The 17,987-nt window shown below is 39.2% G+C and overlaps 2 protein-coding genes across 6 annotated transcripts in view; one reads left to right on the forward strand and one right to left on the reverse strand.

Annotated features, from left to right (window-relative positions):
• fam161b (FAM161B, centrosomal protein) lies at positions 1-17,293 on the reverse strand. 2 transcript variants are annotated; one of them, XM_002938594.5, is made up of 9 exons: positions 17,102-17,293; positions 9,483-9,774; positions 7,221-7,687; positions 6,670-7,001; positions 5,340-5,464; positions 4,785-4,952; positions 3,600-3,699; positions 915-1,067; positions 1-180 (listed from the first exon to the last, which is right to left on the reverse strand). In XM_002938594.5, exons 1-8 carry the CDS (start codon positions 17,163-17,165, stop codon positions 918-920), a joined length of 1,698 nt encoding a protein of 565 aa, XP_002938640.2. In that variant the 5' UTR covers positions 17,166-17,293; the 3' UTR covers positions 1-180; positions 915-917. The 2 variants fall into 2 exon arrangements, with proteins under 2 accessions (XP_002938640.2, XP_031747190.1); XM_031891330.1 differs by lacking the exon at positions 17,102-17,293 and adding an exon at positions 15,713-15,851.
• Positions 17,193-17,987, forward strand: part of coq6 (coenzyme Q6 monooxygenase) — a 9,174-nt gene continuing 8,379 nt past the window's right edge. Inside the window, exon 1 of one of the 4 annotated variants that reach the window (XM_031890361.1) lies at positions 17,193-17,280. The gene's annotated coding sequence lies outside the window, so the exon portion shown is untranslated. Of the gene's footprint in view, positions 17,281-17,336; positions 17,428-17,516; positions 17,710-17,987 lie in introns of those variants that run through there. The other 3 variants (XM_031890363.1, XM_031890364.1, XM_031890362.1) reach the window with 3 other exon arrangements.

Below are 17,987 nucleotides of genomic sequence, written 5' to 3' on the forward strand. Positions count from 1 at the left end.
TTTAGAACAACCTCTAACTTTATAGTAAATTACTTGTGTCAGCAACATGTAGTTAATTAATGCATTTTTAACAATATAGATAAGTTCACAAATATGAATTCCTAAACAGCAAACCACTTCTTAATGAATTTCATCTTTCTGCTGAATTTTTTAAACAGTCAAGCTCTGCAGTCAGCAATTCTGTAACAACAATAATTATTAATGAATCACATCAGTAAGTACTGGCATCTCATATGCAATTCAGAAAGAGGATAATTTATTGGCTAGTTATAGAGTTTGATTCTAACTGTAAAAAATATAAACAATTGGTTAGAAAAGAGAAGTATTTATTCAAAAGCATATATATATGCAATGTGATATAAGTTCATTACTTACATAAGGAAATGCATCAAACAATATGAATAAATCAAGACTTATAAATCTAACAACATTTAAGGAACAGTTATACCAAAAATGTATCAAAGTAATTAAATCTTATGTACTGTTGCCCTGCACTGGTAAAACTGTTGTGTTTGCTTCAGAAACACTTCTATAGTTTATATAAATAGGCTGCTGTGTAGCCATTGGGGTAGCTATTCAAACTGAAATAGGGCTAAATGCTAAATTGCACAGGTTACATTACAGATAATGCATAAGCTATGTAAAACACTATTGTATTCAGAGATTCTCTAATAGCTGATATATAACCTTTGCCTTTTCTACAGCTTGAATGGCTGCCCCCTTGGCTATACAGCAACTTCTTTATATAAACTTTTACCACTGCAGGGCAACAGTACATTATATTTGAATATTTTGACTTTAAAAAACGTATTTTTTTGTTGTTGCTTTAATTGCATTCCCCTATGAGACTAATGCAACATAATTAGCATGAAAACCTAGTTCTGGAAATAATATATGAAGTATTTGGCAGTTACCTGCTAGTGTTCCTCCCAGGTTTCTTCTTGGATTGATTCCTTTTTAGTTGCATTTTCATGGACTCCTCCTTTATGTTGCACAAACTCCTCTGTTATCCCAGCCTCTTGCAATGTGCATTTAAATTTCTGCTCTACCTTCTTCACTGCATTTCTCTAAAAAGGAGGAAATAGTGGAGAGTTGATGCTTGGTTTTAATAGCGCAGACAAAAAAACAGTATAATTTTAATCTTTGAGAGGATAGGATACTTAAACATCTCCTGTAGGGCTTAGTTACACCACTGAACTTTATTACACTGTTTGTTAGTTTAGAAATTTTAAAATGATTGATGCTGCTGATTTTGCAGGGTGAAATGCAACTCACAATTAATACCATGCTTTTAAATCAGTACAAAGAAAATTCCCACCTAGGTGTATAAATAAATGATGGAACAGAATTTAGCTTTAGCCCAAGAGAACCTCCCAGTGTCTTAAACCTGCTGCATGGAAATTTCATCGCATGCCATTTCTTTGTATCCCTTTAACTGCTCTTTACAGGATACTAAACTAACAGAAACTATGCTTCCAATATATGACAGAACAAAGAAGGACATGCAGTTAAACATGAATATAAAACTATATACAGATTGAGAAAGAAGGCAGTAGTGTAGGATCAATTCTGAGGGAGGGAAGTCCTGTGGCCCCCCAAGTGACTGGAGATAAAGAGATTCACAAAATCTCCTTTTCTCTAATGTCTATTTGGGGGGCACTGTTGGGACATACCAAAGCCATCCCCCAAGAATAGAGGTGGACAGAAGTGAGGACTTGTTTAGGTCACTGCCTCCTTGAGGACCTTCCTGCCAAAGCAAGCATCCTCTGCGGTAAAAATAATAAAGCAGAACTCAGTAAAGGAATGGATGGAGGACCAGTAGCAGCTTTGCAGAGCTGATCCAATGATGCCTGGCTCCTGAATACCCATAAGGTACTTACTGCTCAGTTATGCTTGCAAGGAAAAAGCTAGAGTTTTAATCACTTTAAACCCCTTGCATCTAAGGATTCAAAAACCATGCCATTAAATGAAGCACACCAAGATTGGGGTGCTGGAAAGGGCATTGAGTCAGAAGGTCAAGGGTCAACGGAAGAGTCCAAGGATTGTCTTGTATCATTGTTAGGAGGTCTGAAAACCAGGTCTGGCGGGGCCAGTAGGGAGCAATTAGAATTGCTCAGACCCAATCCCTTTTGATCTTTCTGATGACTGGAGGAAGTCATCAAGCCTGAAGGCCCAGGGGGGGTTATGGCATCTACAGCCTCCACTTGAGGGCCCCTCACAAGGGCAAAGAAGCGGAGGAGTTTGTGGTTGAGCTTGGAAGACATGAGGTTGACTTCTGGGAGGCCCATCTGTCAAAGACTTCTGACTTCAGCGACCATTCCCCTGGATCCAGTTGTTGCCAGCTCACACAGTCTGCCTCCCAGTTTTCTAAGCCCGGGATGTAGACTGCAGATAGTTGTGGGTTTAGTTTTCCACCCACCGGAGAATGCAGTATGTCTCTTGGAGAGTCTGGTGACTTCTTGTGCCTCCCTGATGGTTGACATATGCCACGGCTGTAAAGCTGCAAAGCCCATTCAGGGGCAGTCTGGCTAGTCACTGAAATGCGTGACTGAACAAGGCCTGGGAGATCACTGTCTGCCTGGGAGAATGTGCTTGGAGGGGCAGTCTCACCAGAGGCAGAACCACCATGTTGGTGGCAGGAGAAACTTCTAGGGGGGAGCAGAAAACACAAAGAGGGTCCCAGTGGCTTGCAGGGAGCCTTTTGTGGCATTTGGAAAAGCCCAAAAACGTTATGCTCACTGTGGCCAAAGGCCCCCTTGGAAACAACACCTCAGTACTGCCCTCAGGGATAATTAGGTTAAATGCAGTCTTAATATAAGGGATAGCTGCATAGACAGGAGTGCCTTTGTTACCTTCTGACACTCGCACAAGAGATAGTATTTTGCCTGCCTAGTGAGAAGCCTGTGCTGGCAACTGTGCTCAGAGGATGTCTGGCAGGTATGCTGTGGGGTAAGTACCAGTGGTTAGAGTGCAGAGGGTCCAAAGTAGGCAGGGCACCACACCCAACTCATCTAGCTAGCCACTTTGCCCATACCAGGTAGGGGAGCCAGATCATCAGTGTTCCAGAGCGGCTTATGACCCCCCTATGAAAAATCCCATGAAGGGGGATGCCTTGGGGGTGACCTACTCTGTGTAGAGCAACAGGTCAATCCCCAGGTATTCAGACAAGGTCTAGCTTAATTAGACTAACTAGAATAACTGGTTGCAGGGCTAAGGAGCCCTGATCCATGTCCTGTCCTCCTGAGGACGCTAGAAAAACTGAGCCTAGTAGCGTGGTACAGGGGGTATAGTTGGAGAGGGAGGAGTTTGTCTTTACTAGTTTTTCTGCTTCCTACTGGTCACTGCTATACCCTGCAGTTCCTGTGTCCCCCAAGTAGACGTAAGAGAAATCTTGCTAAGTTCATTCCAGAGTAATGACACGAGTCAGCTGTGAGTGCATAAGAAGTGTTAAGAACATTAATATTCAATTGTGCAGGTAAAAATCTAGAAATCGGCCTTTGTGCCATTGCCCTAAAAAACAAATAGTTAGAGCTTTTATGGTTTGGCATGTAAATTGCAGAGAAGAGCTGAATATCTTTTCTACACATGCATCATTATACCTTTGTGACATGTTCAAATAGGTATGGTCTTTCTTTCACTCTGCTTTTCATTTGTTCCAGCTCCTCCCTGTATTCTTTTGCTCTCCTTAGATCTGATTGGCTGTAATTAGAAAAGACAAATAACATTGTACATCCTGCAACATGCAATTTTGTGTGTGTTCCATCAGATCCTACTGTTTACACATTTTTTCATTTTTAGCAGTTTTTTGTCTTACCATGTTTTTGTCTGAGAATCAGCAAACATAGGGTTACTGTGTGTAAACTTTGATACAAGGGTTTGTTTACCAACTGCAGAGCAGGGTGCAAAGTGTAAGAATAGATAGGTTTTTGCACCTGCCCCACACTTTTACCCTGGATACAGGTCTTTCTAGAGTGCAAAGACTTGCCCCTCTCCAGTGAATACAGTGCTGGAAAGACACTGGAAAGAAAATAATGTACACATTTTTACACATCTCTCCTTTTATGGAATAACTCCTGAGCTTTCTTGCATTCTTTATTTTTATATACAGATATATTTCAGCTTTTCTGCCTTGTTTTTTTACCCTTGGCTGCATTGGTTACACTTTCATTAATGCTAGTACGGCCTGTCCCTGCCTTATCTCAAACCACTGCAGGCCCCAAGCTGAAAAACACATGCATTAACTAGGGGGCTGATTTACTAACCCACGAACGGGTCGAAATGAGTCCGATTGCGTTTTTTTCGTAAAGATCGGTATTTTGCGATTTTTTGCGATTTTTTCGGCGTCTTTACGAATTTTTCGTTACCAATACGATTTTTGCGTAAAAACGCGAGTTTTTTGTAGCCATTACGAAAGTTGCGTAAAATCTTGCGATTTTTCGTAGCGTTAAAACTTGCGCAAAAAGTAGCGTAGCGTTAAAACTTATGCGAAACTTCGCACCTTTTAAGTTTTAACGCTACGAAAAAGGCGCAACTTTTCGTGTAAGTTTTAACGCTACGGAAAAATCGCAAGATTTTACGCAACTTTCGTAAAGGCTACGAAAAACTCACGTTTTTACGCAAAAATCGTATTGGTAACGAAAAATTCGTAAAGACGCCGAAAAAATCGCAAAACATACGAAAAAGTCGCAAAATGTTCGTTTTCAAGTCGGAACTTTTCCAATTCGGGTCGGATTCGTGGGTTAGTAAATCAGCCCCTATGTGTCTGGCAATACATAAACACAAACCGATTGTAATTCAGCTTATCCTTGATTGTATCTGCAAGTGACAGGTGAGGATCAAGTGCTTTTGCTCGTCTGGAGAGGGATCGTTGTGTCAATTGACCCTTCTTCTTCTGCTTCTTTGACCATTCAGCACTTTTAGTATTTTGATGGTGTTTTTCTTCTAATGAAGACCTAGAATATTAAATGGCAATTCTATCTTCACTGGTATTTTGCATCACACAATATCAAAATATATCAGACAAAAATGAACTGGTAATACCCCCTTAGCTAGTGTATTCAGTCAATCATTTCCTGATGAAAGGGACAATTCAATTTCCAGTAACGACACTCTCATACTTCCTATATATAAATTCTAAAAATAGTAAAAAATCTTCAGCAGGTTTGCTGCAAAACATTTATTATGGGTAGTGGTAACTCTCATGCTTATTCAATCCAGCACACAAATACCAAACATACACACATAAAAACAATTATGCACTCTTAATAAATAAAATTTTAAGCAGAATGTGATTGAATACAAGCATTATCAAATTAAGTTTACAGTATGTGATGAGTCACCTTATCGCCAATTTTCTCCTGTTGGTGCTGTCTGTTATGTATACAGGAAGTGTATTTAGGGACAGGCTGGATAGGTCCATGTTAGAAATGCTTCTGCTTGGTGTCTTGGAATCAGCTGAAGCTTCCTAAAAAAAAATTGATCAGTAGTTTATATATATAGCTACTATATAACTACAATGCAGATGCAGATTTTACTTGGCCACAAGTTTGAATTTGACATTTGTTTGTATTTTTTATCAACCTAATCTACTGTGGAACCAAAAAGTAAACAATGTAAACTAAGCAATACTTAATAATAATTTAAAGGAATACTGTCAAAGGAAAACTTTTTTTTTTTTTTTTTCAAAACGCATCAGTTAATAGATGGCTGCCTGCACACCAATGCTACAGCTAAAAAATACATTTGTTGGTTCAAGAATACAATTTTATATGGTAGACTGAACTATTTGCTATGAAAACAGTGTAATTTATAAATAAAAAGTACACCATAAAAATCATGACAGAATCCCTTTAATATCTCTAAATTAATCAATTCAAATACTGCAATGCAAGTTAAAAAGGTTAGTTTTAAATTAAGTGCCCATTCCAGTACATTACCCCCCCCAAAAAATTTGTCCTAAATGAAAACATTTTCCCTTACTATAAAAACACAAAACAAAAAAATGATACTAAAAAAGCTACACATGGGGGCATGTTTACCAAAGTGTGAAACTTCTCCTTGTCTAAGGAGACTTTAGGGGCTGAGTGAGAATCATAAATACATTGTTTGTATTTTGGCAGTAGCCACACGGGTGTATTTTTGAAGTTTGAAGTAGCGTAACTCGAGTTGGTATAAACACACAAAAGTTGGCAATACACAAAAATTTGTCCTAATCACTTTTCAGCAAATTGCTGATACTGTTGTGAATTTTCATTTTTTTGCCACATTTTTATACCAATTAGCAATTTACTAAATACTGTTGAGGTTATGTAGTAGTCCATGGGAGCTGTCTTAGAAAAATTGTGACAATTTGAAGATTGTTACAGATTTTGTTAGAGTTTAGATATTTTCGGGGTTTCTATCATTTGTAAGCGCACAAAATTTCTTATGAAAACCAAAAAATTGAGGTTTCTGTGTTCTTTTCATTTTCGCTCTGCATTTTAATTAATTTGTGTTTTTTATATTTGGATCTTTTAATAAATGACTTGACATTTGTGGTTTTAGTGGAAATCTCTAAAACCACTAAAATCAAAAAGTTGAGAGATGGGCCTCTTAGAGAACAGAAACACTACAAATGTCACTTATATATAATAAGCAGACTGTTACCCAAGCAGCAATGCCATTACTCACCATAGGTGTTTGCCTCTGTTTCCTTTGTTCAGACCGTCTTGAGGTGTGCAAGGTGAATGGCTTATTTCGGGTGGGTTCTTTTACATTCTGATTCAGCAGTGATTCCCTTTGGAACATTTTATAGAGTTTTTGGAAGTCAGGAACTGCTGTATTTATGTTAGGTTGGAAAGTGAGGTTTTGCTGCAAGTACCCCAGATGTTCTTGTTTTGTTTTTAGCAAAGTACTTGTTTGTGGGTCTCTTTCTCTCCTGGTCACAGGGATAGGAGCTGCTGAATTTTCAAGCATATCTTTGGCTCTAATTTGACTGTTGATTTTCCTCAGTAATTCAGTCTCTGATATGAAATGGAAAAATGAAAAGAAAAAAGTTAATGAAAGTACCTTTAAAATTTTAAAGTGCTCAGCATAATTTACCTTAGATATAAAAGGAACCATTTAAAATGTGTGTGTGTGTGTATATATAAATTTTTTTTTAGAATAGTTTACACTAATATGTTAGAAAAAAAAGCATACAGCATGTTTCTATATTAAATGCAATTATGTGTATAAATCACCTTTTAGTTTGTCACTGAGTGCTGGATCAAGAATAGTTCTGTAAGAATTACATTTGATACGCTGCTGTTGTTGTTGTCCCGGAGGTGCTGTTTCAGATCTTAGTACTGTTTTCTTCTTTCTTTCTTCTTCCTTTGTAAGAAACCTAAATGGCTTTTGTGTGGATAACAGGAGTTCTTTTCTTTTTAAGATGTGGGCTTTTCTCTTGGCCTCATGTTCCTCCACCAACTCATCGTACAGAGGCATAAATACCTTACTTGGAACTGGCTGAGCACGGAACTGTTTCAGGCATTCTGGATCTTCCATACTCTCAGTATCTATGGTGGTGTCCATGTTGCAAAAGGCATCTAAATTGAGTTTAATCTTCCTGTCTGCTTCTCGCAGAGTCATTTGGAATGGCCTAGGCACTGTGACTTCAAAGTCATGGGCTTTTGTAGCTTCTTTAGATTTTGGGGCTTTCTGCTCTACACTGAAAGACATTAGATAAGTTTGTTGCACAATCCAGCATTACATAAACCAGTAATTAGCTATTGCATTATATATTGTTTATAAAATAAAATGAACTACAAAGTAAAATAAAAAGCATTTACTGCTCAAAAGCAAAGTTTAGTGTTGTGTAAAGTAATACACTTTGGAGAAAAAAAAATATACTAACTTTTCAAAGGTTACATTTTGTTTTTTGCAGTTTCATAGATGACTACATTTACTCTTTTATGTGAAGGTCTATACTTCCTTCTTAGCAAAAATACTTTAGTTACATTTGTTTTGGGCTGGCATTGCAAAAAAAAGGCTATTAGGATCTTATCAGCACTTGGGTGGAAAGTCTTCTACCAGATTTAATTAGGAGATACAGAGATAGCGATTAGGCCCAAACTGGTCCAACAAAATCACTGAATATTTAACATTTTTAAAGTATATAAAAAGTATCCTTCCTGTAAGGTAGTTACATGTGGGCAGATTTGAGTGGCCGATTTCAGACTGACAGGCCTGCCCTATTAATATCTAGGCAAATATCAGCTGGCTTGTTTGAAAAGCCTGTTGAACAAGAGGTGCATTGGCATGCTGATGTGGTCATCATACGACAGGTTTCTTAAGGGCCTATGGATGATCGAGGAAGTCGCAGGGGAGCCGGGTGGGGGAGCTGGAGGAAGTCGCTGGGGGTGGAGCTGGAGGATGCTGGGGGGGAGCCGCAGGAAGTTGCTGGGGGGGAGCTGGAGGATGCTGTGGGGGGGGTAACTGCAGGAAGCAGGGGGGTAATGGGAGGGATGCTGGCTACCATTGTATTAAGGGGGCCCTGGCTACCAATGTCTGTGTCCTTTGTACTGATAGGAGGAGTCACTGGGGGAGGGGCCATTGGGGGGCAGGGCGTGGGAGATGGGGGGCCCAAAAAATTTTGTTGTGAGGGGCCCTATGATTTCTGATGGCGGCCCTGACTACATATGCCATAGCCCTTAGGGGCATTTCTAATGTATTTGTCAATTACTAAAATTAATAATGTGTGCTCTCATTTAATCAGATTTATCACTGAAAATGAGTTTTAGGGGAGCTGTTGCAGTTTCCAAATAAAACAAACTCATCCTGTGAGTCACTGACAGATTTCACCTGGTCTAACAGACTAATTCCAGCATGAGTCAAGAACATGCAATGCACCAACACAGCAATAAGAAAAATATTAGGTTAAAGCTAGCACAATGATAAACCACATTCAAAAAGTAAAATATTGCTACAAGAATATTTCTACAGCAAGGAAAAGGGCAGCAATATTTCTAACTGCTGTCAATGGCAGCTATTAGTGCCACATAGAACATCAAAAGCTGTCCATCGTATACTGGTAATCTGGTAATTCACTTGTAGGCTAGGGAATTATTTTAGCAATTAATAGCAGACTCTGAAGTACAGATATAAAAAATACATGCGCACTCTTGCACATGTGCTGTTTTTGGCAGTGCTGTGCCAAAGTTAAACACCCCCAAAGACAAGCATCAAATCATCACCAGCAACTCCCCCTTCCACATGCTCACACTCCCCTGCTTGTCACAACTCACCGGTAACAAATATGCATGTTCCACCCTCACCTGCTCTAAAGCTGACCTGAGCTGCAGGAGGGTTGGAACAAGGTATAGGCATGCAGAAGTAGTGTGTGCCTAGCACCCCCCTAGGCATGTACCTTTTCTGCCTACCCCTAGTTCCATTTTGTAAAAAAAAAAAAAAAAAAAAGGAAAACGAGTCAGAAATATTGTTTTTGTGTTTCCTGTCAAACTTACTTATCAGATGCTTTTAGAGATTTGGGCACACGATTACAAGTTTCATTATTTGCAAATATATCTTCAAGTGCAAAGTCTTTACTGGTCTGTGAGGTCTTTGAATAAGCCTGATAAAGACTGTTTAACTCCGACAAATAGAGCCCGTTCCTAATCTTAAGTGCTTGCAGTTTTTCTTGCAAGTCCTGCTCAGAATTATAATTGTCCTCTTCATGATCCACATAATCCATTAATTTGGCCACACGACTAAAGAGATTTTCAGTTCCATTCACTTGATTATTCCAGTCCATAGAATCTGCACAGAAACATAATAAAATATCATAACATATGGCATATCATATAAACATACTTGCTCCAACTAGACATGTACCTTTAAAACTCTGTTGGTGCTCAGTCAATGATTCACATTGAACTGACTTTTACATAATACTTCAGCCTTTGGATTGACTATGGACAGGCCAAACCAGGACACACTTACTTGTATGCAAAGGCAAACCTATAAAAGAAGCAGACCCAAACGCAAATCTTACATTTAAGTGGGTGTTGTAGTTCTCCTTTTTGGCCATACCCACTGTGGCCACACACCCCAGATGTCACACACATTTTTGTAAAAACACACCCCTTTTCCATGGTTGGAATAACAGCATCAGACACACAGTGTGCACTAGCATTTTTAAGGCAGACACTATCATTTTTATGAGACACTCAGTGTGGCACAAGCACAGCATGCTACATTGTGGCTCTAAGCATTTAATGACACAGTGTGGTACAAGCTTTTCATGACAGACACCCACTATTAGCAGCACTCAGTAAATGCTCCCCTAATGACACACTGCATTGTCAATGTATAAAAAAATGTATAAATGATTAAACTTCAAATAACGTTTATAAATATCAGAACAGTTTTACTTTTTAACTTTAACATAATGTGTTTAACCTAATGTTTCTTCAGAAAATTGCTTCAAATCAGTCAATAATAACAACATCATCATCATCATCTTTGCTGGCAGGCTCAGCTGCAGTTTCCCGAGATGGGTTAGTTGACGGTTTTGAAAAAAAGTGTTTGTTACTTTTTAGCTCCACCTATGGCCTTTTTTTCTGCGGACAGTTATATGCTTCTTGGTAAGAGGTGCAGCAGCAGATGCTTCCCTGCTAGGCCCAGCTGAAGGTTCCCTAACTACTACAGTGGATTGTTCACTGCTAGAACCAGCAGATGGCTCCTTGCTGGATAAAGCTGAAGTGCCCATAACAGCGACAGAGGATGGCTCCCTGCTAGATGTGGATTCCTTAACAGTAGCAGCCACCGGCCCAGCTATGCATTCGCTACCAGCACCTGATGGATCCGGCCTTGATGAAGAGAAAGGCTGTCTACGACTGGACAAACTGATGTAAGTGGCAGATTTAGCCTTTTTCAGCAGGTGAGAGGAAGGCTGCCACTGGTGGCACTTTGTCTGGGAAAACAGATTAATTTTGGAGGCAAGAATTGCACAAAGAGTATTTCTTACAGTGGTTGCTTCCTCGTAGACGTTTGGGCCAGGCTTATGGGTTATGGAATTCTTCGTTGGTCCATTATTATTTTTCTTACTGTGCTACTGTGCTAAATAACCACTCGCATGTGGCATTGCTATGAGGAATCAGACATATAAACTTTGCCAGTTTACAAAGTTTTCTGTACTAAGGCTGGCCAGTCACAGGATCTTGTAAGGGATCATTTCTGCCAAGATTCATCTATTCTTTCATTCTGAAATGCTGGAAGATCGCTGGCTTGGTATTCCCTAAATTCTTTGAACAACATGCCCATGTCATGGGATTTAACTACATTTGGAAACCTTGATATTACAGCCTGCAGTTCTTCTATGGTAGAGGATAATCGGGTGTTCGGATTCAGAGGTTTTGAAGGACCTTGTCTTCCAAAGGCATCAATTTTTTCATGTAATCAAGAGCCTTGCAAAAAAAATGTATAGCTTCAGTGATAAATACTTTAAACCTGGCAGTACCCAATAGATTCTCTTTCCTTGCATAATTCCTGGTTTCAAAACCAAGCATGATTTAATTTACTGGTAGATGCAGTGCTTGGTCATGGTAACTGATGTCTGTTATTCTTTCTGCCCCTGCAACTGCTGATGGTTTAACAAACCTATATTGTGTCAGCATTGCTGGATGCAAGACCACTGGTGCTTCTGTCTGGATAAGAACATTGAATACACTGAACACTGGAAATACAGAGTGTAAAAATAAAAAGTATAGCTTGGAAACTGGATGTTGCACTGTTTGGTAAATCCTTTTTTCTCTGGCACCAAGATGAATCCCTTGTTCTTCCTCAAATGTACTAACAAAATATGATTTAATAGCATCCCATGTAAATAAGGTCCGCTCTACTGCCTTCACCAGCGATAACCATCTTGTTTTCACATGCTTACCAATCTTCCTAACACCTGTCTTACAAAAGGACATATAGTCCTGAAGAGTAGCCACTCTTTAACTCTTTTGGAAATTATAATAAACATCAATAATAAAATCTTATACATTCATGGACAGCATTTTCGTTGCATTCTCAGCCATCAAATGAACTTAAATGACATGGGCAGCCCACAGCATACACTTTTTGCTCAGAATTTGGCTTGCCTTTATCATTGATAGTACACTGTTGTGTTTCCCTTGCATATTGGCAGCATTATCTGCTGAATATGTTGCACACATATTCCAGTCTACATTATATTTTTTCCGAACTGTGTTAACAGCCTCAAATAGATCCTGGGCTCTAATTGATGCACAAGCAACCATATCCAAAAAGTCAGTTACTATTAGGCCAGTGTTTGGGTGTTCATAAGTGACCAGTACTGGAAAATATTTCTCAAACTCTTCAGAGCTTGCATCTAGGGAGAGACCAAAGTATTTGTCCTTACTTGAAATCACACCCCTCACATTGCTCAATGCTTCAGGAGCAATTGCACCCTGAATAATGTGTGTTGTTTTTGTGGACAAACAAGCATAGTTCACTGCAATTTTGGAATCTGGAAACATTTTTTTAAATAACTGACTTGTCTTGCAATGGCATTGTAGCCACCATGGCCACCGAAACATCAGCCCTGCAAAGTGCACAGAAGGCATATGAAGAACCTTGCCTTGACTTCTGCAGAAATGGGTGTTCTCTCCACCAATTATCTTTAAACACACAAAGCCTTTTAGCTTTTTTCTTAGGTGACTCGGAGTAATCAGCCATTTCTGCTAATACGTGGTTAGTAGTTACAGAAAAAGCTATCATTGGGGGACGAGAAAAAACAATACCAGCCATTAATTATAGTCACTGCTAAAAAAGTTGAGTTAACGGAACTGACAGTCTTTTTCTGCGATTTTGGGAAATCGCGCCGCCGCGTGTGCCATCCCGCCGGCGACTTACATGTTCGCCGGTGGGATGGCGGGTCATAGCAACTCAGGGAGATTAGTCGCCCGCGAATAGGGAGTTTTGTCGCGGGTGACTAATTTCCCCGTGTGCCAGAGCCCTTAATACATCCGAGGTTGGGAAATCCAAGTTAGATATCTATGCTCTGTGTCAGTCATGCTGACAAACTTTCATAACATAGTGTTATATAGTGAATAATGTACCCACTATTGTAAAATATAAGTATATTATAAGTCACCATCGGCCTTGTGCTTTTATATGGTCATGTGACTTTTTCTGCTGAAAGGAAACATGGCATGCACTCCTACAGAATTAGGCATTTCCTGCAGGGCATCTTTAACCACAGCGACAAAACAACAACACACAAATTTATGAATTTTGGAAAACTTTATTTAACATCTTAAAGGAACAGTAACACCAAAAAATAAAAATGTTTTTAAGTAATCATAATACAATGCACTGTTGCCCTGCACTGGTAAAATTTGCACATTTGCTTTAGAAACACTTCTATAGTTTATATAAAAAGTTGCTGTGTAGCCATGGGGGCAGCCATTCAAGCTGGAAAAAGGAGAAAAGGCACAGGTTACATAGCAGATAACAGATAAAACACCATTGTATTGTACATAACTTATCTGTTATCTGCTATGTTACCTGTGCCTTTTCTCTTTTAAATGGCTGCCCCCATGGCTACACAGCAGCTTCATTTACTAAACTATAGTAATGTTTCTAAAGCAAATACACCAGTTGCAGCAGTGCAGGGCAACAGTACATTATACTGTAGTTCCTTTTATACACTTTGATTTTTTGGTGTTACTGTTCCTTTAAAATACACACTGCTGCAACAACAAACTCACCAGATTGGGTCAAATTTTCAAGATGACCAAAAATTCTCCAAATAAGTCACTGTTTTAAAGTGGACCTGTCACCCAGACATAAAAAGCTGTATAATAAAAGCCCCTTTCAAATTAAACATGTAACCCAAAGTCATTTTTTTATTAACACATCCAAACCCATTATATAAGCATTTAAAAGTCCCAGCTGTCAATCATATATTGCCTGACCCGCCTCTATGCCTTAGGCATAGGGGTGGGGCAGACAGTTACTTTCACTTTCAGTTCAGAACTTCTTAGATGTTACTGCTCTCCTCTTATTCCCCCTCCCTCCTCACCATCTAATTGTGTAACCAGTGCATGGATATGGGTATCAGGTCCCTCCATACTGGCACAGAAACCAGATTTTGGCAGAATGCACAGCTTGCCTTAATAACAGTGTCCACAAAATGGCGTCTGCCTGTTTTCTGCAATGGTGAATTCCAGTGCTGAAGAAAATAAGTTTAAAAAAATGTATATAGTGTAATTGAAGTTTATTTTGCTTGACAAACACAATAGAAAACAATTTGTAATTATTTCTTAGGGTGACAGGTCCCCTTTAAGACATATAAAAACAGATTAATTATACAACTTTGTTTTTTTGTGGTCCCTCAGATTTATAATGAATTTCAGTTGGTGTTTTACCCCTGATTTTACATGTTTTTCCAGATTTCCCATAACATTTTTATCCTGATGTTTCTAAAAAAAAAAATGGCTGTTTGTGAATGTTATTATTAGTGAAATTAAGAATTTTAAAATACTAACTAGATAAATATCTGCCATATGCTGTGAAAATGCACAAAGTCACTGGGACTCTCTGATAAGAGAAGGAATGTTCTGGGCACACAATAAGCTGTACCCTCATACTGTACTGTCTAAGGTAAACACTATGGCACCACCTACCCATATGTGTCAATACAAATATACAGAGAAGGAATGTTTTGGGCACACAATAAACTGTACCCATATAGTCAAAGAAAAACAATAAGGCAACTCCATTTAGCTCTGAATTATGACAATTAAGTAAATGGCTGAGCAGCTACAGGTTTTGGGGGTTGCAGGGAGTTTTAGTCCTATAACATAGTTACATAGGTTTGAAAAAAGACCAGAATCTGCCATTACAACATCACTAGGAAAGGCATTCCACAACCTCACTGCCCTCACCGTGAGGGACCCCCTACGCTGCTTCAAATGAATAACAATCTAAGGCATAAATACATACATTATTAATATTAAACACCCAGCATATTATGCAGTTCAGAAGAAAATGCTGGAAAGTGTATTTTATGGGTGGGCTCTCATATATTTCTAGTATAGGTCATACAGAGCATTTGGCACACCAAGGAATCAGCACTGGTACCTTAAAAACTCATTTCAGGCAGCCTAGTTACAATTGCTATGGGGTGTAACCTCTAACTGCAACTGCCTCCCTCCTCACCCTTCCCCCTACTAACTTCAATGAATGAGCAAGGAAGGCAATGATCTGGCCTGATCCTTATCTCTTGCATTGGTTCCCTGAAAGTTAACAAATTAGAACTTAAAATTCTAAAATTCAAAGTCAACAACCTTATTTTATTTTATTAAACTTATAAACTAAAATGTATTTCCTTTCTTGGCTGATGTGTGACCAATCCAAATCTGGCTACAGAGAAATCAAACAAGAACTAATACAGCGTACAATAGTGGTTTTTTTTTTTTACAAATTATAACACCCTATTGTGCACCTCTATAAAATTCTGGTGTACTTCCCCTTAAAATATCATACAGTCATTTGAATGAGAAAAAGGATCAAAAAGTTATTTCTATAATGATTTAGTGTTGGCAGGACTGCATATGATGTTTTAAAGGGAAAGTGCTCCTCCTACTGAATTCTATAAAGGTATTTACCAAGTTTATAATTAGTCCTCCTTTGATATCTATAAATAAATATTTAGCATTATTAAATCACATCAGGGACTCACCAAGCTTTTAAAAAAACAGTAAGGAGGCATAGAGCAGCACGAGCGGCGTTTCGGCGTTTCACAGCAGAACCCACACACGTCTGCTCACCCTGCATCCTGAACTGAAAAAGCCTGCAGCCGATCCCAACTCTCATCTCGCGAGACTTGTAGGAGAACAAGATGACCCGAAGCTGAAGGAGCCCGAAAGAGCCTAAAGGTCCCCATACACGAGGCGATTTCACTCGTTGTGCGACGAACGATTATATTGACAAATGATCGTATGGCGATCGGGTTTCCATACGATATGCCATCCACGGGCAACGATAATTTGCAAAAGATTTCATCGTATCATTATCGTAAAATACGTATGATCGTACATCTACGTATGATCCAATGTCGTGGTGGAAGCAGTATTTATTTATTTATGTTCGTTGACTTCCACTGCTGGCAATCATGACATGCGCAGAGAACAATCGTTTGAAGACAAATGTCTGACACTCACACCAACTGGCAGATTTTATCGTTAAACGACTAAAATTTTTAAACCTGGCCGATCGATTTTGGGGACGATAATGTCGGGTCGATTAGTGGGCCGACGATCGTTCGCACACCATCAACTATACGATAACTTAACGATAGTATCGGATCGTTCCTTAAAGGAACAGTAACACTAAAAAATAAAAATGTTTTAAAATAATTAAAATATAATGTACTGTTGCCCTGCACTGGTAAAAGTTGTCTGTTTGCTTCAGAAAGACTACTGTAGTTAATAGAAATTGCTGTTGTGTAGCCATGGGGGCAGCCATTTAAATTAAAAAAAGGAGAAAAGGCACAGGTTACATAAGAAGATAACAGATAACTGTGTAGAATACAATGGGAATCTATGCTACTTATCTGTTATCTGCTTAGTAACCTGTGCCTTTTCTCCTTTTTTCAATTTAAATGGCTGCCCCCATGGCTACACAGCAGGGTATTTATATAAACTGTAGTAGTGTTTATAAAGCAAACACGCAACTTTTACCAGTGCAGGGCAATAGTACATAATATATTAATTATTTTTATACACTTTCATTTTTTGGTGTTACTGTTCCTTTAAGAGAAGCGAGCCGGAAGAAGCGGCGACGGAAGAAGCCGAGAAAACCCGAAGAAAGCCGAGCACAGCTGGACAGGGTGAAAAAATCCGGACTGTCCGGCGAAAAGCAGGCCAGTTTGGAGGTATGCGTTGTGCAGCTTCTACACCTCACTAACAGTAGTTTTATCCATTCATGCACACTCCCACCCACATTCATTACAGTCCTCTGTGACTACCCACTGTGGTACCCCCATTCATTAGCAATCGTATTTTTGTGGGATCACCCTACCCAGCCACGTTATACCATCTTCCATGGTCTTTAATTACACAATCCTTACCTAGATGTTGAGGGTTCCCGATGCTGTTTTTCCACCTCCCAATAGCGACTCCTCGGGTTTCCATTGGCAAGTCGTTGCTATGGTGAATGAAACGTTATTTCCGACACTGCCAAACGGAAGCACTGTGGAGCCATTTTCGAGCCGGGCAGTTGCCAATAGTGTGGTGTTACATGTAGGCGGTACGTGATAGGGTCGGATATGCATATTATTACCATGCAATTTGCAAGTATTCTTTCTGTAGCTTATTCGGATTGGTGATTAGTTATAGTGTTAAAGGGTGATGTCATAAGATATGCGACAGACAGTCTGACAGAAGAACGAGTTTGGTAATGGTAGTTCAGATATCCAGTTCCATTCCTCTGCGGTGTAATAGAGTTTCTCTTGCTCGTACTATTCAGGCGTCACTCATATATTACCCGTAACACCATGTGCGCTTGGCCGGAAGCATTACTGTTCTTAGAGGAGAGAGCTGTCTCTGTCCTGTGTTCGAGGTCATTGGTATCTGGCATGGTGATTGTAGGTTTGTTGTGACATTGTGGGACTGAGGCGCCTCCAAGAGCCCGCCAACCAGATCCTTAAAGCCGTTTCTTCTTGCTGAAAAACTACTGGTATAACTTTGTTTGAGAGAATCATTGTTCAAATGTAGCTGTTTAAAGGAACAGTAACACCAAAAAATGAAAGAGCTTTAAAGTAATAAAAATATAATGCACTGTTTCCCTGCACTGGTAAAACTGGTGTGTTTGCTACAGTAACACTACTATAATTTATATAATAAGCTGCTGTGTAGCCACGGGGGCAGCCATTCAAGCTGGAAAAAAGGAGAAAAGGCACAGGTTACATAGCAGATAACAGATAAGTTCTGTAGAATACAATAGTGTTTTATCTG

This window comes from Xenopus tropicalis, chromosome 8 (assembly GCF_000004195.4).
Source record: "Xenopus tropicalis strain Nigerian chromosome 8, UCB_Xtro_10.0, whole genome shotgun sequence".
In the NCBI taxonomy this organism is placed as follows: domain Eukaryota; kingdom Metazoa; phylum Chordata; class Amphibia; order Anura; family Pipidae; genus Xenopus; species Xenopus tropicalis.